Genomic DNA, 24,508 nt, shown 5'->3' with positions numbered 1-24,508 from the left:
AGGTGAATACAATTCATACATCACAGCTTACATTCGGCACTGATTGGTTTAAAAATTTTCCTTTGTCTAAGATGCACTTAGAATCCGCCGTGAAGGAATGCTGGGGGGGGGGGGGGGGCAGTTCTTAACCTTTCACCTGGAGCATAGACTAATCTTACAGAATGAAATTCCCTTTTACACACATCAATATTATGGGGTTTTAATATATATGGGCAGTTATATTGTATTTTAATGTGAACTGCTTAGGGATTGCAATATATTAAGCTTAATAATACGTAAACTGCAAGAGGGCAGATAGATTCTAGCTTGACATGAAACAGATTTAGATGAAACAACAGCAGATGTGGTAAGCAGGATAAAACAAGGAGAGCTTCTCATTGTGGCAAATCATTGTTTTGCTTTCGTTTTCCTGCTCTGCCGCAGGGTTACAGAACTGAAAGTTAGCCAAAACAAATCCAGCGCTGACAAAAGAAGAAAAATGGATCGGACACTCTGATGTGAAGTTGATAATAAAAAAGAAACGGAAAACACACTGTACGTTTGTGTATTCCGCTGTTTGGATTTCTTCCGTTCTAGGTTAAGTTTCGGTTTCCCTGAAATGAAGTCAGCAGGGGCGGAGTTAATTCTACCGGCTCTACAGATCTAAACCACCCTCAGTCTTGCTGGACAGGAAAGGAAAATAGCGTCTTTCTTTGACATCCGAGCGGAGACGGAAAGAAACGGTACAATCCAGTGAGTCTAAAACTGCGGGGTGGTCACCGTTTGGGGGGAGATGATGGGCGGAGGCGCAAACTTCCAGGGGAGTTATGGGATCTGGAAGTCGGCTGCTCCGTCTTCTCAAGCAGACACACTGGAAGAGAGGGAGGCTCCATCACAACCACATTATTTTTCTATAACTTCAGGGAAAAGGAGTTCAGAAAAAGCTGCTGTTCGTGCTCAGTCATCATGTGTCCCTGTGTGCATAGTTTCCAGGGTGTGCATGTTAAAGACATCCTGTTTACTTCCGTTTCTAATGTCAATATTGGGATTAGCATCCCAGTCGTAGCATTATGCTCAGCAAAAAGCCTCTGTGGGATGATAAGAGTGCCCAGCTTTCTTTTAGCAAATATTAATGGAACTCCAGATTTTTCCCCTTCAGTTTGAAACAATACACATTTCTGCTACAAGTACTTTTGATGTTTGTAGTTCTTTATATAAGAGATGGTCAAGATTAATTATGTTACATATATTCTGCTTTATAATTACTGTTGTTAGGGTAAAAAACCCAGCCAGAAGGGAGGGAACAGGAAAACCAGACAAGTCCAGATGCAGTGACCATTTCTTTATTGAACTACACTTGTAGGAGGAAACTCACCCTCCACAGGTCGAAGACGAGCTTCTCTACCCATCATCCACAACCAACATCTTTTATAACATCCCATGCCCCTCCTGATGAGCTCATGGCTCCTCCCTCCTCCCATCCCTTATTGATTGCAGAGTTATATATTTTCCATAAATGAAACTATTTCTAACAGCTAACAATACATAATATTGTGACAACTATGCCCTGTTTATGTAACTTATTGTACCAGATAAGTCCCCCATGCAAGGGCTGGTGAAGCTGACTTGGCTGACCATTGGGATGGTTTTCCTGATAACAAGGAGCGGTGCGCCGAAATGTCTGGGATAATCTGGGATCCAAGCCTTAGCAGCTGTGTTTTTGGAAACTGCTACATTTGCTGAGCAGACTTAACCTTGCTCTGGGGGTGGTGAGTGCAGGACAACCTTGAGCAACCAGCCAACTGCATTCTGATGACTCTTTATTAATGAACAGAGGGAAAGGAGGAGGGGTCTGGTGGCAGTGCCTTGAGTGCTTGGTGTACACTTTCCACCCAGAAAGGGGGTCTTTTGGTGGGGGTCATTTGACCACCTTAACACTGTCATGATTGGTTTTACAAACAGTGAAAAATATTAATTACTAACCTGGTCTTGGGCAGGGGCGGAGGTCAGTCATGTTAGCTTGCTTAAGTGGTTCAACAGCAATTCACTGCTACCGAAGATGCTGGCCCAAAAGTCTCTCTTAGAAAGCCACATGCAAGCCAGAACAAACGATTAAAAACTTTTTGTAAAAAAAACCAAACCACCAGCAGCAGCAGACCATATGTTTCCTGTGGCATAATTATCTGTTTTTCATTCCAGGAAAATATTTTGATGGCTAAGAGGGAAATGTCTGTCACGCTTGACATGAAAAAGGGCCCATCTCCACTGAAGAAAAAACACAGTGAGGTACTGGCATTCAATATACCCAAAATTATATCCAGTTTTGCCAAAATCTATACCGGAAAAATGCACAACTATATATCTTTAAGACCAAATACATTTTAAAATCCAAGGTATACCTTTTTCAGGACACTGATCCAGAACCTGATATACCAGTAGTAACACTGGTGCAAAGAAAGCATAGATATTTACGGTTAATGTGCTGGTAATATGCGTGACAAGGACATGTAAAGAGGTGCACATGTACCATTGAATGTTTTGTGCAAATATAAGAGGGAAAAGGCATTGTTATCCCGTTCATTAAGATATGCCACAATTTGGCACTTGGTCTTTTTTCTCAGACTTGTACTTATCTGCTCTAAAATGCCTTCTGCTTTGGTGTATTTGACTAAGGTGCCTGCTAGGTGGCTACAGTGGCTTGGGAGCTGTTTGTCTATGACTGAATCCATGATGCTGTTGTAACCATTAAAGGGTGTTGGGCCAGTCCTCCTGTGGGTCCTTCCCATCGAAATGTCCCCGATCCCAGCTTGGTAGTGGTTGTGAGGGAAAGTTCCATGCCTTTCAAAATTACAGTCCAGAAGACAGGTTGATCTATCTGTATGTCTGAACCTCAAAGGTTTGGTGATCGTTTCTTATATTTAAAAGAGTGTTGAATACGATTCTCAGTCACACATATTCCTAGAAATGTACATTTCATTTACAATTAAAAGTGGGCACTATTGGTAAATATTGCTTTTATTTTCTTTACAAATAAAGAAAACATTGGCACAACTAATAAGCCATGATTCATTCTTTTATTAGTATTTTTACTCCCCGTCATCATCAAAGTTAAACAAATCTGATACAAATGGCTACATCAGAGTCTTGTCATCATTGTCTGCAATAGCTTACTGGGAGAGCTAATTCCTGTTTCAGTCATAGAGGCCACTTCCTTTTTCTCTCAGAAAGCAGCCAGTGCCTCCTTGTGCAGCCAGTATGAGGAGAAAGTCCGCCCTTGTATTGACCTCATTGATTCCCTGAGGGCCCTTGGAGTGGAAAAGGACTTGGCGTTGCCGGCAATTGCTGTGATTGGAGACCAGAGCTCTGGGAAAAGCTCCGTTCTAGAAGCACTGTCTGGAGTCGCTCTTCCTAGGGGCAGTGGTAAGAACACCTTCTCAGCTTTTCCTCCTTGAAATGTCTAACATTTCTGTAAATCAGGGAAATACAATCATCTGTTGTAGGGTTCACACTAGGGCTGTGTAGGAACCCCTCCAATGTGCTTCGGAGGCTGATACAGAGGTTCCAAATCAGCCCTGATTTGACTCGGGGTGCTTTGGGCCTGGGATGACCCTCTTCGGAACCTGAGCCAAAGCGAGATCTGGACACCCAAAGTGGGTTGGCTGTTGCTGGTTCCTGAGCGCCCAACTTTACAGCTGGCTTAGTTTGAGACTTTAGATCAAAGAAACCACAGAGCCCCCATCTTTGTTTAAAATAACAGCTCTCATTGAGGAAGGGTGACTGCTGGATGCTCGGGTCACTGTGGAGGCAGAGGCAATGGCTCACTATTGCCCCAAGGTGGCCCAAAGTGCTTTGGACTGCCTCTGCCCAATCCAGTCCCAATCTGGATTCGGATCGAGGCAGGCTGAATCGGCCCACCTCGGTTTGGATTCGGGTTTCAGGCCTGAAGTGGTGTACAGCCCTAGTTCCCAGGCTGAAGAACTTCTTTCCAAGGGAAGCTAGGTTTGCTCCCGCTCCACCGTCCTTCCACTAGCAAGCAAGGCTGCTTTATACAAGAAGGCCTTTTGGCCTGTAATCAGGTCTGTTGGGTGGAAGCTGCTTTTATTCTGTAATTGTTATGTTTTAATTTTATTTTAATGTGTTTTATCATTTTAATCTATTTGAAGTCATTCTGTAAACCTTGAGTTCCTTCTTTGGTAGAAAGGTGGGAACTAAATAAAATAAATAAATAAATAAATAAATAAATCAAGAGTGTCTTTGAAGGTCCTCGTCTGGCTGTCCCCCATGCTGAGGCAGATGATGAGGGAGTACCACCTTGGTGGTGGTACCATGCTTATGGAGTGCCTGACACCAATTTTATTACAGTGAGGGCACCAAATAAAATTGTTTCCCCACACCTGTAGGCCTTTTAAATAATTTAAATCTCCCATGAAATTGGTTTTATGCTGCTTTTTATTTGATTTTTTTCCCCTGTTGTTAGTTTTTATATTGTAGGCTCTCTATTTTTTTGCTGTTTTGTTCTGTAAAAAATGGAGTGCAGCTTTTTTCTTCTTCATCATCATCACCATCCTCCATTCATTTTCCATACAAAAAGTGAACTTGCTTTTTAATTTTTTTTTATAGGTATTGTTACCCGATGTCCCTTAGAGCTCAAGCTGAAGAAAATGCAGCACAAAAAGGAGTGGGAAGGGGAAATCGAGTATTTAGACACAGTGCAAGAACTGATGAGCCCATCAGAGGTGGAAGCTGCAGTCATAAGGGGTAACTGTCACTGACGGTGCAATTCTGTGTGTGATGACTCAGAATATTCAATGTACATAAAATTGCAGCCTAAATCTATTTTCTTTTGCTTCTCTTATGCCCTTGTGTGGATGAGATGAGCTCTCCGTGCAGCTCAACAAGTACTGAAATTGGGACAGGAAGCTCTATGTAAAACAGAGGTTTGCTTGGGTGTCTCCATCTGCATCAAACAGAAATTCCAAATATCTCTATGTGTAACATTTGTGTATTTCAGTGTAATGATGTTTTGTATTCCTCAATTATAAGAGTTTACAATGTGTTAATTGCAGATCCCTCTCTGTCTCCCTCTTTGTGAAATTGCCATTTGTCGCATATGCAGGGATGAATACATTTTGGCAAAAAACAAAAGTTGTTATTGCCAGGACCCCTCTCCCCACCCAGGGGCAGGGGGTTGATGCTGACCTTGTGCCAGTGACAGAGGTCAGAAATCAAGCTCCTGTCGCTCAGTAATTCAAGTTTAGCCAAGACAGAGGCTAGCTCTGTCTCTGCACCTGATGGGAGCTCAGACCTAGGAGCACTGGTCAGATGCAGAGACAAGGCAACGGAAGAAACTAGAAGAGGCAAAGACATGTAGGTTTGCTCTGCCTCTGCCTAATAGAATGCTTGATTGTTCATTTTAGTCTATTGAAACAAATTGCAAAGCTTCCTGTAATCTAGCCTATTTCTTTGCTTTCTCTCATGTAATATAGCCCAGAATGCAATGGCTGGTGAAGGAGTGGGCATTAGCCACAATTTAATTAGCCTGGAAATCAGCTCCCCAGATGTTCCAGACCTTACTTTGATTGATCTCCCAGGGATTACAAGAGTGGCTGTGGGTGATCAGCCACGAGATATTGGACAGCAGGTAAGATAAGTGCACGTTCTAGGCTGGAAGGATCTGAAAATCAGTATTTCCCTATTTCCCTATTCAAGCCAATGCTTAGCAGTAATATCCCAGAAGCCCACTCAGTTCAGTGGCTGAGATATGGGCCCACTGCAGCCCTCTCTGTCCTGGCTTCTTTCTCCAGATCTCAACTCTTTCTTCTTTCTCCATTAGCATCCAATACACTCAACCTTATTTGCTGGCTTTATTTATATATGTTATTTCCACTGCCTCTTAACCTGTCAGAAGGGAAACCTGTCCAAATTTTGTTTTCTCCAGTTAGGTTTCTCCCTTCCCACCACTTTTTTAGGCTTTAGGTTCCCTTTCATCTTAAGTGTCTGTTTCTGGGCCGTTTTGAACCTTCTTGTCAGAACAGCCACTAAAACAACCATTGTGCAAAACGAAAACATAATACAAAATGGCTGAAAAGTTTCATCCCTTTACAGGCACTGAGACATCTGTCCAGACATGATTATATGAAGCAGTAGTATCTCTTTAATAAGGTTTTAACTTTGATTTCAAAAATGGGCCCTGGAAGGGCCTTTGTGGATGTCCATGTGTACGGCTAAACGTATGGATGAGGCGTGGTCCTGTGCCACCCTTGGCCAACCCTGAATCTTACAAACCACTTCTCCTTGAATGTTGCTGCAAATGGGAAGCCTGAGCAAGTAAGTGCCCGTGCAATCAGGATTCCTAATTGTCTGGAAGCCTGGACATATTCAAGTGTATGCATGTAGCTTTGTGGTTGTTGTACTGAACAGGTACTAAAAGGCGGGGGGAGATGCCATGTCAGAGGTCTAGCCAGGAGGCACGGACTCACTGCCTGTCCACACATTGCTTTCCCTAATGTGGACAACGACATCTGCAAAGGACTGAAAGAGGAGCCCTAACACAGGAGAATGAGTGACAGGACATGGGGTGCTCTGCAGACTGTGCCAGCTCCTCCTCCTGCATTTAACAGTGCCTCATTGTGAGTTTGCAGAGAGATAGAGCCATGCTGTCCTCAATTGCTGCAGTGAAAATAGTATGATTGTCAATCCACAGCAATGGTAGAAAAGGTTGTCTTATGGTTCCAATTTTGTTCAAGGCAGTACCTATCCTTATTATCGGGTGACATATAGTACAAGTCCTATTGTCTGCATTTTTGTTACAGATAATAAAATTAATCAAAACATATATCACCAAACAAGAAACGATCAATTTGGTAGTGGTGCCGAGTAACGTAGACATTGCAACTACGGAGGCACTGAAAATGGCTCAAGAGGTAGACCCTGCCGGAGAGAGAACACTTGGTAAGTCAAGGAAACACCTGCCTTTTTTTAATTGCAGAACCATGGTTATTGTTGCAAATAATTTTTAATACAAGGTTAGACCTTTCTGCTTGCTTTTTTAAAACAACCTGGGACTCACAGCTGAAAGTCCCATGTTACTTGGTTAGCTTCTGACTGTTGAGGCAATTATATTTGAAGTCACCACAGGATCTTCCTAAGAGTACCTTCATTCTAGTTTGCACCAAACTCTGGGTTGAACCACCAGTTGCAGCTCCACTTCTGGGTTTGGTTACAGGGCAGTGAGTTCCTCATGGAAGCAGAATTTGCTTCCCCATGAATGCTGTGTGTGACTGTTAAACTAGGGTGACCATATGAAAAGGAGGACAGGGCTCCTGTATCTTTAACAGTTGTATTGAAAAAGGAATTTCAGCAGGTGTCATTTGTATATATGGAAAATCTGGTGAAATTCCCTCTTCATCACAACAGTTGCTGCAGGTGCCCTGCCCTCTTTTAAATCTGGTCACAGTATAGCTGCAGTATAGCTCCTGCAGCTTTAACTATTGTGATGAAGAGAAAATTTCTCCAGGTTCTCCATATATACAAAGGACGCCTGCTGAAATTCCCTTTTCAATGCAACTGTTAAAGATATAGGAGCCCTGTCCTCCTTTTCATATGGTCACCCTAGTTAAACAGAGATCCAAGGAAGATGGATCCATTAGCCAGGAAGGACTTCTTGCTGGTGGATCTGAAGAAACATTCCACCGTGACACTTTACATGGCAGGCTGAGTTTACACGCCTGGATAATTCATAGAATCATGGAATAGCAGAGTTGGAAGGGGCCTACAAGGCCATCGAGTCCAACCCCCTGCTCAATGCAGGAACCCACCCTAAAGCATCCCTGACAGATGGTTGTCCAGCTGTCTCTTGAATGACTCTAGTGTGGGAGAGCCCACAACCTCCCTAGGTAACTGATTCTGCCGCTCTGTGTAGTTGTGAACACTATATGTGAACCGGCTAGAGAGCTTTGACTATTGGGTGGTATAGAAATGAAATAAATAAATTTGTATAGAGAAATAGCAGAAAGGGGGCGGGGCCAAAGCTACCAAAACTGCCAAACATACCAGCGTATTTTAGCTCAAAGCTTTAATTGCCAGTAGTTAGGAGAGGCGTTGCAACCTTTTAGAATGGGGGAAAAATCTGTGCAGATGCTGGGACACAACCAAATAATTGGGCAGTTGGGGGTTTAGGCATGAGGTCCGGATCATAGTAAGTCCTGCTTTTTATCAATAAAATAAACCTTTCCTTTATTATTCACCTATGATTCCACAGGCATCCTGACCAAGCCTGACCTGGTTGACAAGGGAACAGAGATTGAGGTAGTTGACATAGTCCGCAATCAAAGAGTTCCCCTGAGAAAAGGATACATGATAGTTAAATGTCGTGGGCAGAGGGACATCGATGAGAAAGTGTGCTTGGCTGATGCAATCCAGAGAGAGAGAACGTTTTTTGAAGAGCATGACTTTTTCAGGTAGGGATTTTTAAAAAGGAATGCAAATAGGAATACCTCACTGTGTTCTTTCTTGGCTAAAATCTAATGCTGAATCAAGTGAATGACTGCAACAAATGTGCACCCTAATTTCAGAAGCATTAGGCTGTTCTGTGGCTTGATAGGTGCAGAGGAATGATTCAGAATGAAAGGGCCTTGAGCATATTGATATGGGATGAAGTGGGCCTAGAGAAGAAGGAAGGAAGCCCTGGGCATTTAGAAATTGCTAGAGGAAGACGACACTTGTATAAACTGCACCAAATTTTTGGAAGGTTTGGTTTGCACGGTGAAAGATGCCATATCTGAGACTTTGAAGATGTTATTTTAAAAAACACCTGCCTTCCACTTTTTCATCCATTTTTGTATTTGCATCTGTTAACATAGCCAATTTATTTGTATAGTGCATTTTCTGCAATACGTTGTGCTCAAAACATTTTGCAAAACTAATACCATCACCATAATTATAATACATTACAATATAACACTAAGGCAATTACAGTTTATTTAAAATATATCATTTATTTATTTATTTATTTATTTATTACATTTTTATACCGCCCAATAGCCGAAGCTCTCTGGGCGGTTCACAAAAATTAAAACCATCATAAAACAACCAACAGGTTAAAAGCACAACTACAAAATACAGTATAAAAAGCACAACCAGGATAAAACCACACAGCAAAATTGATATGGTTAAAATACAGAGTTAAAACAGTATAATTTAAATTTACGTTAAAATTAAGTGTTAAAGTACTGAGTGAATAAAAAGGTCTTCAGCTGGCGACGAAAGGAGTATTATTTAAATTATTATTTAAAATTTTTCTTGGTTCTCACAAGGTGGCTTTCAACAATAAAATACATAAAATATTAAAAACAATAAAATATTAAAAGCAGTAAAAACATGTTAACAATAAAATAGCAATTAAAACAATAAAACCAGCAGGAACAATATCAGCAATAACAGTATACATCATGGGAAGGCCATAGTAAAATAAAATGTTTTCTTGAAAGCCTGCAAGGGAGGTGCATAGCAGACCTCTGATGGAAGTTTGTTCCAGAGGTTTGGAGCCACTGCAGAGAAGGCCCCCTCCCGTGTGGACACCTGCCTAATTGCCCTTAAAGGTGGGCAAATGAGAAGGGCCTCTCTTTCTGATCTTAAAGTGTGGGCAAGCTGATATGAGTGAAGGCGGTCCTTCAAGTAACTAGGTGGGGATCTACACGACTGCTTTTAAAGCGTTTTAAAACACTTTGAAAATGTTTTGAAACCTGTATATGGAGTGTGTCCTGGGCCCCAACAGTTGCCAGTACTGTTATAAACCGTTTTAAAGCTGTTGTGTAGATCCCTGTTAGGTCGCAAACCATTTAGGGCTTTAAAGGTCAAAACCAGCTCTTTGTTGAATTAGTCTCGGAAACACATTCCATGAAGCTGTATTTTGTTTTCATGTCACTTTTTATCTTTTGTATGTTCTATATTGATTTTGCTGTTCTGCGACTGTAACAAACGATTGATTGATTGTAACCAGTGCACCTGGTGCAATATTGGCATTATATATTTAAATTGCCTGACCCCTTCCGATACTCGGGCAGCCACATTCTGCACTAGCTGAAGCTTTGGAACGGTCTTCAAAGGCAGTCCCACATTCAGTGCATCACAGTAATCTAGCCTGGACATGACTAGTGTGTGGATAACTGAGACAAGGTCCATCCTCTCCAGATAGGGGCCACAGCTGGCATGCCAGCCTAAGCTGGTAGAATGCACTCCTGGACACCGCAGCCACCTGGGCTTCCCCAGTTAGCTCAGAGTCCAGGAGGACTCCCAAATTGCGTACTTGGTCTTTTAGGGGGAGTGCAACCCCATCTAAGACCAGTTGTAAACCTCCATCCGAAGTAGTTGGTTTCCCCACCCACAGTACCTCCATGTCGTCTGGATTAAGTTTCAGATTGTTCACCCTCATCCATCCCAAAACAGTTTCCAGACACTGGTTTCCAGACACCCAGAGAGCTTCAGCTATGGGGCAGTATATAAATTTAATAAATAATTTCTCTGCCATGTGATGGGACAAATCCACCCAAAGATAGTGTTCAAACCAGCCCCAAATGAAAGAATGCAGAGAATTGTCTATCTAGATCCAAACAATACTTTGAGCCATAGTTTTATATGTGATTCTTCTATTTATTTCCTGTCAGCTCTCTTTTGGCGGAAGGCAGAGCTACTATCCCACTGCTGGCAGACAGGCTTACTCAGGAGCTGATAGAGCACATTGCTATTTACTGTTTTACTCTGTACAGCACCATGTACATTGATGGTGCTATATAAATAAATAATAATAATAATAATAATAATAATAATTAATGTAAGAGAACACTGATTTCGTTTAAGAACTGATCTTTGTAAGTGCTTTGAAATTTATTTATTTATTTATTTATTTAATTACATTTATATACCGCCCCACAGCCGAAGCTCTCTGGGCGGTTTACAACATTTGGAATTCCAGAAGATACAAAGTAACTATTACTGGGGTGTGTGTGGCTATGCTACTGGGTATTCTGCTGGTCCTGCCTATAGATGTGAATAAAGGAAGTTATGTGTGAGCATCTGCTCATGTATAGAATTTGTCAAACAAAGGTGGTTTCTCGTAATATCATACCTTGGTATAACTGTGTGGAAACTTCCCGACTTGATATTGCACTTTTCAAACGAAAATGTGGAAACACCTAACTTATATTGTGAAGTGAACATTCACATACTTTTGATTACAGACCTTTGCTCAGTCAAAGTAAGCACTAGTTTCTCTCTTTGGTGGGACCAACACCAATATGTTATAACAAATCTATTCCGGCATAATTTTTTGTGGAATAGGTTTGTGCCAGATATTTATACCAGAATAAAGGTGTTAGTTTTTCAGGTGCCACCAGACTCTTCATTGTTTTTTCTGCTAATACAGCTATCCTTCTAGTAAGGGTTACAGAAATATTATCTGCTTTATACAAAATTAACTATTATAATAATAATTTACGATCTTTGCTCCTGTTTGCTCTTTTATTTTCCGGTGCAGGTGATTTTGGATTGGGGCTGCAGCTGGGGAAGGGGCTTAACCCTCCTCCTGCCACCCATTCCCCAGAACAAGTTTCCTCCTTTGGGGCTGCTGTTAGCTGCAGAGGGGGAAATACACAGGCCCTCATATTGTGTTTGTATATTTCCCCCCCAGCAGCAGTGGAGGAAGGTTAATTAGGTCTGGGGAATGAGCACAGATGGAAACTTCACTTCCTACCACACCGTGGCCCAAATTGGTCCCAAATCCCTCCCCGCAACTGCTTTGTGGATCTTTCTGGTCAAATATAGTTTGTCTCTGAGGCTGAAACTACATATGACAGGTGGCTGAATGTATCTTCCTCCAGCTTTTTATTTGTTTTTTGAAGCTACTATCTTGAGAGAAGATGAGTGGAGGGGTTAATTTACCCTTTCCCTTATGGTTCTTTTTCTATTTAAAATTGCACCTCTTCCCAGCAGCTTTTCCCTTGGATTTTTGGGGGCAGGGGTGGGATGGGGGAAGCAGCTTGGAAGGAGAAATCCTGAGTAGAAAAATGGGTAGAGGACAGAAATATTAAACAGCCCCTCCCAAAACTTATTTTGAACTCACTTTTTTAAAAGAATAAATAAATAAATTAAAATGGTGATATACTGTATGTCAGGTGTGGTTTCTGTCTAAGAGCTTCATCCCACGTACCTGCTTCCCTCGGATTATCCCCATAGCGCTAAGCTTTCACGGTTGTTGTTTTTGCTACCGGGCGACAGCGACCCTTTGCATACCAGGAAGTGAGTTTAAGGGGGGAAATGTAAAAAAAATATATTAAAAAATCAACAGATGACCCAATTCAATTCAAATTTGGTACGCTTAAAGCTCTCCCTAATATCTATTACTGTGCCAATTTTGGTGTTTTTATCTTAAAGCTTACGCAGATGTAAGCATTTCTTTAAAATCCTGATCTTGCACTCCAGCTGCAGCTCGGAAGATACGCTCAAAAAGTAGGGGCTAAATATGGTGAATCTTTTGGCTTTGAAGCACAATTAAAGCAGGATGCATGGGAGTACTTCACAATCAAAGCAGATTATAAGGTGGAAAACTTCTGAGTCCTTTGCATGCTATTCGCAGTGATTGCACAGTATAACGCTGGTGTGATAAAGCTATATGTCTCTTAACTATGTGTTTCAAGTAAAAGCACACATCAGAACAATTATTTATATAAAAAGAAAATAGTTTGAAGAGGGGACAATTTCCTGCCCAAGCCAACTTCTCTTAGGCAATTCATGGTATGTGTGTTTGTGTGTGTGCTTGCTCACACATGCACAGGGCTGGCTCTACCATTACATGGGCTTACATCAGGCAGAGGAACAGCAAATTGTGCTGCCCACCCCACCCCTCACCCTATCGTGGATGGGCCACTGCCTTCTCCTCCACCAGCAGGTCTGCCAGAAAGCATCACTAGCAGCTCTTCCAGCAAGGCATTTGCTGAACCCATCAAGCAGCTGGCAGGGGTGCCTGGAATACCCACCGCCCACATGTCGCTCTCAGTGAATGCCACACAGTTGGAAGAAGCGGTCCCAAGAGATCGCACAGGAGCCCGGCCAGGCCTTGCAAGATCCCAGGGGGCCGCTTCCTCCAGCCGCACAGCAGCAAGTGTAAGGGGGGGGGAGGGTCCGGCAGCAAGAGGACAGGGCAGTGGTGGTGCCTACACAAGTTGTCTCTTGCTTCTTCATCTTGATTTGCTCAGGTCATAAGACCGGTCCGTGGGCCCAGTCTTTTTGGGAACAAAGGAGGTTGTTAGCATGCTTTGGCAACTACTAATCTGGAAGGAAATTAGCGGTTTCTCTACCTCACCAGCGTCCAGCAGGTGCAATAACACCAATCTCAGTCAAAATGTCAGATTGATCCAGAAATGATGCTGTGAATCCATCCTAATAAGTGATGTTGAAACACTATTTCATGGGATTAAGACTGAACGTCGTTCTTTCTCTTTCATTCAGAAATCGCTACCAACGTTAGAAAAGCAAATAAAGGACAAACTTGAGGCAGCAAATGCGAAGCTGCAGCAATGTGGCCAAGGTGTGCCTGAAACTATGGACGAAAAGATGCTTTTCCTCGTAGAAGTAAGCACCATCACGGGTGGGGCAATAAAGAAATGTGGGCTTTCAAATTATATTCCTAGAATGCCTGAAATACTAAATGCAAAACACTAGGAAATGTAGAATTACTTGTCTAGAAATCAATATGTAACTTTTTTAGAAGAATTCTAGGCTTTGAAGACTATTAGATGTTTCCCGACTTCACTGCAATTTGCATATCTTTGAAGTAACGAAAGGCCAAACACACGAACTGCCTGTTCAGTGCTCTGAGAAACATGTGCTTCAGTGGCACTGAAAACTCTGGAACAATGTGAAGTTCTAGGGACCCAGCTGCAGGCGTTCATTTCTTGTTGTACAAGTAATCCACCCTTTCACATACAGTCGTGTGAAAAAGAAAGTAGACCCTCTTGGAATTGTATGATTTTACATATCAGGACATAATAACAATCATCTGCTCCTTAACAGGTCTAAAAACTAGGTAAATACAACCTCAGATGAACAACAACAACACGTGACATATTACAACGTGTCATGATTTATTTAACAGAAATACAGTATTTGTTGCCAGCAGTCCACACCATGTCTCTCCGTTGTGAAGTTGTTGCTGTTTGCCGTGAGTTCTGGGCTCAGCAAACAGCCAATCAGCTGTGAGGGGCATGTGCATGTGTATCGGAGGTGTGCAAGAGTGGACCTGTCCACCATTTCTGCCACATGTTTTGGATGGGTATCGTGGTGTTTTGTGGCTGAGTGTGCTTTTTTTTTTTTAAATACAAACATATCTCCTCGCAGGAGCACATATTCAGCAGTGTTTGTATCCCCCCCATGTGTTGCTGTGCATCTGCGCTTGTGCAGATTTACAAGTCAGTAAAAAAAATCTGCACCCCTTAGCAACACCATCTGGCCAGCACCGCCCACTTCTGCTGATCCACATGCTCAAGCAGTGTCACGGGCTGCACGTGCTCCTGGTACACATCACTGCCATGTGTCCCGTGAGTGCCAATCACGGAAGCGGGGAACATTCAGAAGCATCCCTCTCCCGTGCCAAAATGCCTGCAGGTGTGGGTTAGCACTCTGATATATTCTTGGGAATAAAAATGGTGCTGGACACCAGCACAGTGCTTTTAAGAATGCCAGTCTCTCGGTTATAAAATAAAACAAAATTCAGGAGGCACCAAGAGAGGTGTCTACAGGTAGCACTTCGGAGACTCCAGCTCTATGCCATAACCCTTCAGCTGAGTTGCCCAAAAAGCTAATAGGGAGGCTACCTGCTGTCTGTATCCCCGGCTGTCCCTTTAATAGCTTGAAGAGACTCCACTGTTGTTGTTGTTCTGCAATAGAAAGCTCCATCCGATGAGCGTTTTACTGCACGCTCGTTCCTGGGCACTCACGGATTGCTCACATGACGTTGACTACCTCTCGCGCATCTTCAGCCCCTTCTGATCTTTGTTGCGCCACAAAAATCCCCAGAGAAAGTCCGGTTGCTGTTCTCTCATACCGGACTGAATGGGGCTAATGACTTCCTGTTTTCAGGAAGTGATGTCGGAGCGGTGACAGAGAAGCGATGGGAGCCGTGCTTTTGACCTAGATACAAAGGGACTCTACCCATTGTAGATTCTCTTCCCCCATCTACTTATCCTATGTAAAACTTCATTTGCACATAGCATTTGATTGCAAACCTAGATCTTTTCTGCATAATGTCTCACATTTGGGGGGATTTCAAAGTGTGCACATTTTAGCTGCGCAGACATATTTTTTTAAAGCCTGCACTTTCCTCTCTTTTTATAGAAAATCAAGATTTTTAATAAGGATCTCACAGAAAAAGCGGAAGGACAAGAAGTTTTAAGGGATAAGAAAAAAACAAGATTGTTCACAACAATGCGACAATTCTTTAATGACTGGCAGGAGGAGGTAAATCAAAATGCGCAAAATGGTAAACCCAGTTTTGAAGATCTTACATTTTTCTCTACAAACAGATACCTTGTTTCACCCTGAGCACTCATATATTCAGGTTGAATACCCCCCCCTAAACAAGTGTTTACGTTTACTCATTCTGACCTAAGTTGGTTATAATGTGACGCAACCAGGGGAAGAGGGTATGGAACTGCCCAGCAGTGCACACACACCGCTCCTCCATCCCATTCACAAGAAGAGGTTCTGAACAACCAGATTTTTTCCAGGTTTATTGTGGTTGTGCGTCATGGCACACTCCTTTGCGGATGGACCAGGGTCGTGGTCATAGCTGCAGAATGAAAGTATTCCAAAGCTGAAGGGCTGCAGCAATGACCTGGGTTCCTTGAATGCCCTACAGTTTTCACAGGGGCAATCATTATTAACATATGCCCGATTTGGGCCTTGTGACTTCAAGGCTAAATAATTAATACAAGTTGTCTTACTCTTACAGTCAGAGACATTATGAACGAAGAAGTACATAGCTTTGAAAAGAAATATCGTGGCAAAGAACTCCCAGGGTTTGTCAGTTACAAGACCTTTGAGGACATCGTAAGGCAGCACATTGTGATGTTACGGTCGCCAGCTCTTGAGATGTTGAAGGATGTCGCGGGTAAGTTCTGCAGCAGTAACTTGGGTCCCATTCCTAACATCTGATTTATGTAAAGTACTTTCGTGAGTGACTGTATCATGTAGTCTGGAGTGTATAATTTCGATGTTTTGTAAGTGTGTATTGGATTGCAGCCTGAGGGAGTAATTATAGCTGCCTTGACTACCTATTTTGGGAGGCGGGGGTAAGAAAACAACTTTTGATGCCATTAGACAGTGGTGTTTGATACCATCAAACATGGTATCCTTCTGGAATGGCTGTCTGAGTTGGGAGTTGGGGACATTGGTTTTCAGTGCTTCCATTCCTACTTAGCTGGCTGTTTCTAGAAGATGGTGCTGGGCGCTTACTGCTCTGTTCCATGGCAATTATGTCACAGGGTTCCACAGGGCTCAGTTTTATCCAAGATGTTCAACATCTACATGAACCACTGGGAAAGGTTTGCTGAGAATGTGGGCTGAGACATCATGAGTATGCGGATGACACCCAGCTCTTCCTGAACTTTTTCTCTAACCTAAATTCCTGGAGGAGAAGGCTTATCAATGGCTTCTAGCCAAGATGGCTTTGTGCTATCTCCAGTATCTGAGGCATTAAGCCTATATGCACCAGTTGCTGGGGAACATGGGTGGGAGGCTGCTGTTGCACCATGTCCTGCTTTATTGGTCATTGGCCAACAGTTGGTTGGCCGCTGTGTGAATAGAGTATTGGCTAGATGGACCCTCGGTCTGATCCAGCATGGCTCTTCTTATGTTCTTATGAGACAGTGGATCTCCTAAATCTGTCTGAGCAGGATAATGAATGAGAGTAAATAAACTGAAGCGCAACCCAGACAAGATGGTTCTGTAACCAAGTGGTTCATCTGCACAATTGGGCAGTGTTCACCCTCTTTCCCCTAAAAGAACAGGTGCACAAATGCTCCTGGATCTGTCATTGTCACTTGAGGTGACAAGGAACGCCTTTTTTCAACTTATGCTGATATACCAGCTATGTTCTTATCTGGACAGAGATAGCCTGGCAAATTCCTGGTTGGATTATTGCAATGCTTTGTACATGGGAGATACCTTTGAAGATGACTGGGAAACTTCAGTTAGTTCAAAACAGAGCCGCTAGGCTATATGATCACATGACACCAGTGTTTCACTAGCGTACTGGCTTCCAGTTAGCTTCTGAGCTCGATCCAAAGTGCTGGTGTTGGCCTTTAAAGCCCTAAATGGCTTGGGGCCAGAGTATCTAAAGGAATCTCTCCTCCCGTATGTACTAACAACACCTGGGTTGTCTTTGGAAACCCTGCTCTGGGTGACCCTACCAAATGAAGTTGGTGGGTGGCTACGAGAGAAAGGCCTTCTCAGTTGTGGCACCCCATTTACAGGATGCACTCCATAAGGAGCCTCACCTGACATCTGCACCAGGTGAAGACTTCTTTTATTCCAGGCATTTTAAACATTTAGTTTTTAGATTTTCATGGTTGTTCATATATATATATGTTCCTGTGCTGTTGGGTTTGGGGTTTTTTTGTAATGTAATTGATTATTTTAACTGTTTGTAATCCACACAGAGAAGACTTGTTATTGGGCAGATTAAAATAATAATACAAAAATAAGATGGTACTAAGAGGCTTTGCTCCTTCCCCCACATTGTACAGTTCTCCTGATTTGAATATATGTGTGTGGGTAGAATGTGAGTTGAGCACATTTCCATAGTGTTGAACCTTCCAGGTATTGCTTGGAAGTTACAGCCACAGTTCTTCTTTTAATGCTTCTGTCATTCTCTCTGATTTCTAGAACTCGTGCGGGACGCATTTGTTGAAACTGCCAACCAACACTTTAATAACTTTCACTATCTCCGCAGAGCCGCTCAGGTAAGAGGTGATACAGTTTGTCATACCATGAATGAAGGGCTTTCCTAGACAATCAAAGAACTTGCAACAGATCTACAAAGACCTGGTTAGCCCTGTACGTCTGCTTGCCACTATCCAGTGCTAGCTCTGCTGCATCTAGGGTTGCCAACTAATATAAGGAGCGGGATGAGGAAGACGGAACAGTGAGGCTTTTTTGCTTTCAGATTTGGTTGCTGAGCAAAAGTGGGGACAGCTGAGGTTTTCCCTTCCAAATAATGTATTTATTTTCAATTTTAATACATTTTGTTGAGGATACATACTGAGGGGAGATTAAGGCCAGGGAAAAGTCAGTTTGTGTGCAAGTGGGCTGACTGGATGAAAAATGTAAACTGCTGTCATCTGTTGCTGAAGGTAATGCTATGATGGCTAAGAGCAGCGAAGAGGTTCATGGAGATCTAGGGACTGGGCAGTGGGCAGCAGCTGTCCGTGAACAAGACCATCAGTGGTACATGTCCCTGCCCAAAGCATGATGGTAGGATCTCCCTGAACCTTTTGGTCCTGGCCAGGCCAACTCTTACATGATAAACCTGGTCACTACTGTCTGGGGAAGATAAGCGGTCACAGTGGGGCATCCTAGAGCATGCCGCAGCAGCTATTTGAGGTCAGGGCCAACTATCATCATCTGTCTCTGTATGTCCCTCTCAGTTTAGGTCCCTCTCTGTGCATGAGTATGCTTGAACCATGAGAGAATGAGTGTGTGTGTGTGCTGATGGGTTTAATTTGTTGAACATATTAATTAAGGCATAGTCTAGAGCTGCAGCTAGGATTTGACTCATTGCCTAGAGATATGATCTGTGAGGTCCTGAAATGTGTAGATTGTTTTGCTTTGCTGGCAGACGACTTCCGGTTACATGTTATTCTTCAGCAAGCATATGGTGGATTCTCAGCTCCAAGGGCTTTGGATTAGGAGGATTGTCTAGACCCATTGCAGTCTGGCTTCAGGCCTGGTTATGGGTGGAGACTGATTTGGTCCCCTTGGTGGACAATCTAGGCCACGAAAATGATGGTGGGGAGTATGTCCCTGTTTGTATTTCTCAGTGGCTTTCAGTACCATTAACCATGTTATCTTTCTGAGATGTCTCTCCAGAATGGACTTCTGAGTCCAAAACAACTTTTAACATGTTTTGTCATTTGTATCATGAAATGTAGCTGTAATCAGTGCATTGCAAATGTTTGCACAGGAGTATGACCTTGTCCATCTCCTATTCTTTCCAGTGTACAAAAGTGCTTTATAATGCATATATTTATCTTCATATGTTGCAGTCACCAATGTTTGAAAAATAGCTAGAGCTCATTTCCTAGCACCTCCAGTTCCAAGCATCTTTGGGGATTACCTCTACTAGAGACTAAGTAGCTGCTGTCAGTTGGTGTAGATTATATATGGGCAACCTGCAGACTGCAGATCGCTGTTTCCCCATATGCATTAGCAATCTGCATTGGGATTGTGCAAAGAAGATGAGGTTAAAGCCTCTCAACCTCCTCCAGCAATCTGAAGAGAGAGAACTGAAACCTATACCCTGATCTCAGCAGATGAGAGGGAGTTTAAACCTCCTCATTCCTCCATGCTAAGGGGTGTGTGTGTGTGTGTGTGTGTGTGTGTGTGTGTGTGTGCCACCCTTGTGGCTGAAAAAGTTGCCCATCCCTGAAGTAGACATCACTGAGCTAAAACAGTCTTCTCCTACAGATGTTCTGGCCTACAACTCCCAGAATTACAAAGCACTGGCCGTGTTGGCTAGGGCTGATAGGAGTTGTAGTCCAAAACATGTGCAGGGCACCACATTGGGAATGGCTAAATGAACCAATGATAGCCCATCTTGGTACAGCACTTTTATATGTTCATATTTGAGCCTCACTTTTACATACTTGGTACACTGAATGAGTTCTAATCTTCCAATTCACCTGGGACAAAAAAAATAAGAAAGGATTTTTTTTATCATGCAGAACAATATTGAAGATATAAAACTGAAGCAAGAGGACGAAGCAGAAATTATGATCAACTCTCAATTTAAACTGGAAAGTATTGTGTACTGTCAGGATGATATATACAGTGGAGATTTAAAGGATGTTAGAGCCCAAAGTACAACTTTTCTAGCTTTAAGGGCACACCGTGTTCTGACTGCTGCAAAGCAATGCTCCATGGAAGAAATGGCCTACCACTTGAATGCCTACTTCAAAGTGAGTTCCAGCTGTTTTTCTTATAGCCATATCTCACAAAATTGCAACTTGGAACAGTCTTAATGCTATCAATAACATATAATACAGCATGCTCTGCTCCAGCTGGGCATTATGTTATTTGTTATGTTGTCCTCTAGATTTGCATATGTTACTGCTTTAATTTTCCCTATATGAATCCATTGGCAACTGATCATACCTTGTTTTCATGCCATGCCGCCTCTTCCTTTTACTGCTAAGTATTTCTCCCGCGTATCCTGTATACTGTTTATGTTGTGTTTCACTGAAGATGAAAATCTGAGTTATACAGCAGTGGATTGGACATGAATTTTGCTGCTTAGGTAGTTGATACATAGCCCAACATGTGTTGAGGCCAGAACAAAATACAAACAGACCCACCAAAAAAATAATGAAGCAGAATTCCTTAACCAAAACTTAAAACTAAACAAATAAGTTGATATCCATCCTCCACTCTAGAATGTCTGAACTCTGATATTCAGGTTATTTCTTTGGATTCACTTGTTCTTACAAGAAATCGCTTCTTGCTTCTTTTCTGGTGCTTGAGATAATTTTTATACATATCATACTTTTATTAATTTAATTTTGGGGTTTTAAAATAAATAAAACATAAAAGCACTGCTGGCCAGTGCAATGAAAAAAGTTGTTCTGCTGTTCCCCGCTTTGCCTTCGTGGCCTGGTTGTGTCTCCATAAGGCTTAATGCTAAAAAAGAGGCGGGGGGGGGGAAATGCGGCCAATTTTTCAGCCTCTTGCCTGGGTCAAGAAACAAAATAGCTTATCTGTCCTGTTCCTACTCTCCCTGTTGTGTAGCTCAGTATCCCACCTGACCAGGTGTCCCAAAGTCATAGTTCAGGGCACTGAGAATAGCAGTGGAGCTGTCCAATCCGAGGAGGCAGAGTAGCTATTGTCCATAAATATTCCATCTTCCTGCTCAGATGGCTTGTCCGATAGTCTACTGTGGACCGTCACCCAGCCTGAGCATACAGATTGCCTCAGAAGTGGTGTTGAGGACCGCAAGGCTTTTGGTCTTGTAGAACATCATCAGCACCATACACAACAAGATCACTTTGTCTGGATTTCCTGGCTGCCTTGACAACAATAGGCCTGTCTCCATAGATCAGGAGTTGGCAACCTTTTGGGAGAATTGGCACATTGGGCAACTTGAGAAACTGTCCTGGGAACCATGAGAAAATAGCTGTCATGGCAGACATAGCAAATAACAGATAACCTACCCTGAGTATAAGACCAAGATGGAGTTTGAGACCCAACACAAAAAACAACTCCTTCAAACCTACAAGACCACTGGAGCAGCTGGGGATTTTATGGTTGCCATGACAACACCATGTCTGTGGTTTGCCGTTGCCTTCCCCGCCAGTAAACAACTTTTTTAAACCCATGCTTTTCAGTACCAACAAAAGATATTTCACAGCAATCCCAGCTGCCAATAAGAAAGTGTGTTAATTAAAAAGAAAAGGTGGAAAGAGTAGGGTGCCAAGAAGACTGTCTGGGACGCATTGATGCCCACAGGGACCACATTGCCTATCCCTGCTCTAGATGTAGTGTATTAGGGAAAGATGATCTATGAGTAGGGGAGTAGAAGTCTTGTTATGGATTTGGATAGGTATGATCTGGTTTGGCCTTCATGCTGCTCGCTTTGTTTTATTCTTTGCTTTCTTTTTTTTTTGACCAAGAATCCATGTTTAATGATGGTGCTCTATTTGCAATGCTTCCTGGTTTGTTGATTTTTTTGTTCAGGTTTTTTTCTTTTTAAATCTCGTTCTATTTTCAGAGTGCTGGAACCCGTCTTGGCACCCAGGTTCCCATGATAGTTCAGACATACATTCTCCAGGATTATGCCGAGAAGTTACAGAATGCCATGTTGACGCTCTTGCAAGATAAAGATCAGTATGGGACTCTGCTTCAGGAGCAGAAAGATGCTGCTGATATGAGGGCCACCCTAAAGGAAAGGATCGACCGTCTTACCAAAGCTCGACAGCGCTTAGCAAAATTCCCTGTTTAAATGAGAGGTGTTTCCATGTTTCCAGTAGCAGGTGGTAGGGAGTCCCATTCAGTGCTTGAGTAATGCATAAAGGGTTTTTTTCCTAATCAAAAATTGTTTTTTAAAATACAAAATTAGGCGCTAATACCCTAATTATCACACTTGAAGAATGCATTCAAAATCAGATGTGTGACATAACAAAGAAGGTGATATCCAAACAAACTGTAATAACTACTAATTATTATTACATATGATTTTCAAGCGTACAGACCATTTTATATATGGGAAGAAACCACTGGAAAACAGTGATCTCCCCTTCATGGGATACACATGGTGTACCAGGGTATATAACTTATCACTGTGTACAGACTGGTTTCCAAATCTAGAAATGACTAAACATTTACATTCTGTAAAAATGAAATCGTGAACCAATTCTAGATATGATCAAATTACAAAAAAATGAAAAAAGTGGCCAAATTGTTAACCTGCATGTGTGTTTTCCTCCTGGAAAATGTGGATTTGAATTTATAACTTGACAGAATTCTTTTTTAAACATTCCATGCATTTATTGATCCTGTGAGTTAGCCCTGTGACTTCAAAGGCTGAGAGTTGTGTATTTGCTGTGGAAAGAATGTGCTTACCTTTTAAAATAAAGTTATCATTGCTGGACTTGTCTCAAATTGATATTTCTCCCCATATTCTTAGTTTGAGATTTTGATGTTTCATTTCTCCTTCTCCATTTGAATTAGATGACTGATTATTTGAAATAATATCATAGTGCATAAAATGCTTACTAAGGGTGTAAGCCTATGGGGTTGCTGCCCGCTAGACAAAAACCTCCACTTTTGCTATCAGGCTGGGAGGAGAGACAAAGATGTTTTTCACCTTTCTGTCCTTTTTTAAAGTTTCCCTTAGACAGGCCTCTGAGCCTTCTTGAGAAGTCACACTGCTGGGGGTGGGCCTGGAGAAACCATATGATCCTGCAGATCCCAGCCTCTCCCCTCCACCATACACCAGAACTCTGAGGTGCGACCTTGGAAAGCAGGCACTGTGGATCTTTCTGCGTGGGCGGTGGAGGGATCAGACCTTGAAGTCCCATTCCGGAGTCATAGGAGTGTGAACGGTTTCAGGAGACGGAACACTGTCCCTGGGATACTCTCCCAGGGACCATGAGATTGTATCTTAAGTAAAACATGGATAAATCATGTCTGTGTTGAGAAGGGCAGTCTAGTGCAACCTAGGAGCCCTGTGGGGGGAGGGCATGCACTGTACAGATACACAGTAAAGTGTCATTTTATCCCAGTTCCAAACCAGTGGCAGCTGGTGGCTCTGATTTGGTTGGGGCTGTGAATCCATTCTGGGTTTTACTCAGAACTAAAGGAACTATCCAAGACATTTAACCCTATCCCCAAAATAGGTTCAGCATCTTGGATAGTTCCTTTAGCATTGATTGGCTCGGACTAAAACCCATAATAGAATTACAGACCCACCAAAATCAGAGCCACCAGCCTCCATTGTTCCAAACTGAATCCATAGTGCTGTTTGATGTTAAGCACTGTCATGGGCAGTAGCAGCAGTACTACTACAGTGGTATCATTTGAAAATACTACGAAAGACTGGGTGCTACCTTGCTCAGCTGCCAGTTCAGATGTGTAATAATTCATCAGCCTCCTCAGTCTTGCCACTGATTTCTTCACCTTCCTGCTTGTTATAATTTCTCTACATTTCTGCAGCAGCAACCTCTTTACTGAAGACTATACCACTTCAAGTGATTAGTGAAACAACCAAAAGGGACCCAGCACTTCATTGTTTATGAGCTAATTGTTGCAAGTTCACTTTATTAGCTGAAGATGTCCAAAACTGGTCTATTTGTACAGACTTTGGTGTATCGTGATTGATACACCGTGCCACTGCTATATGAGCTCAACATGGGTGGGTGACATTTTTTAAAATTCAGGGCTTTATTTCCTCGGGGAGAGTAGATGGCAGCCACATATTAGCACAGGCTGGGGCCAGAACCAAAAGTGGGTGAGACCAAAGCCAAATGTAGAGGCAGACACCCTTTCTCTCTTCCCCCCTACTTTTTCTTTAATCACCAATCCATCTTCTCTCTCTCTCTTTCACACACACACAATTTTCATCCTTCATTCTCTCATTTCATTCAATCATTCTCTCTCTCTCACACACACACACCTGTTCATTTGCCCCCCTTCTCACATATGGCTATTTCATACAATCACCACAGTCCACCATGGTTTATTTAAGGCCTGGTGGATTGCAGTGAGT

At 42.5% G+C, this 24,508-nt stretch overlaps 1 protein-coding gene across 1 annotated transcript; it reads left to right on the top strand.

Annotated features, from left to right (window-relative positions):
* Window positions 1–644: 644 nt before the first annotated feature.
* Window positions 645–22,891, top strand: LOC134398941 (interferon-induced GTP-binding protein Mx2-like). The gene is made up of 14 exons (XM_063126608.1): window positions 645–732; window positions 2,179–2,265; window positions 3,204–3,399; window positions 4,600–4,737; window positions 5,466–5,620; window positions 6,792–6,930; window positions 8,240–8,438; window positions 10,644–10,719; window positions 13,483–13,605; window positions 15,367–15,511; window positions 15,983–16,141; window positions 17,917–17,993; window positions 19,974–20,207; window positions 22,013–22,891. The coding sequence occupies exons 2-14, from the start codon at window positions 2,191–2,193 to the stop codon at window positions 22,241–22,243; spliced, it is 1,947 nt and encodes a 648-aa protein (XP_062982678.1). The 5' UTR covers window positions 645–732; window positions 2,179–2,190; the 3' UTR covers window positions 22,244–22,891.
* Window positions 22,892–24,508: the final 1,617 nt, after the last annotated feature.

The sequence above is a fragment of the Elgaria multicarinata genome, chromosome 5, assembly GCF_023053635.1.
Source record: "Elgaria multicarinata webbii isolate HBS135686 ecotype San Diego chromosome 5, rElgMul1.1.pri, whole genome shotgun sequence".
Taxonomy (NCBI): Eukaryota; Metazoa; Chordata; class Lepidosauria; order Squamata; family Anguidae; genus Elgaria; species Elgaria multicarinata.
The sequence above is the reverse complement of the archived record's forward strand: the minus strand, read 5'-3'. Positions and strand labels throughout refer to the sequence as shown.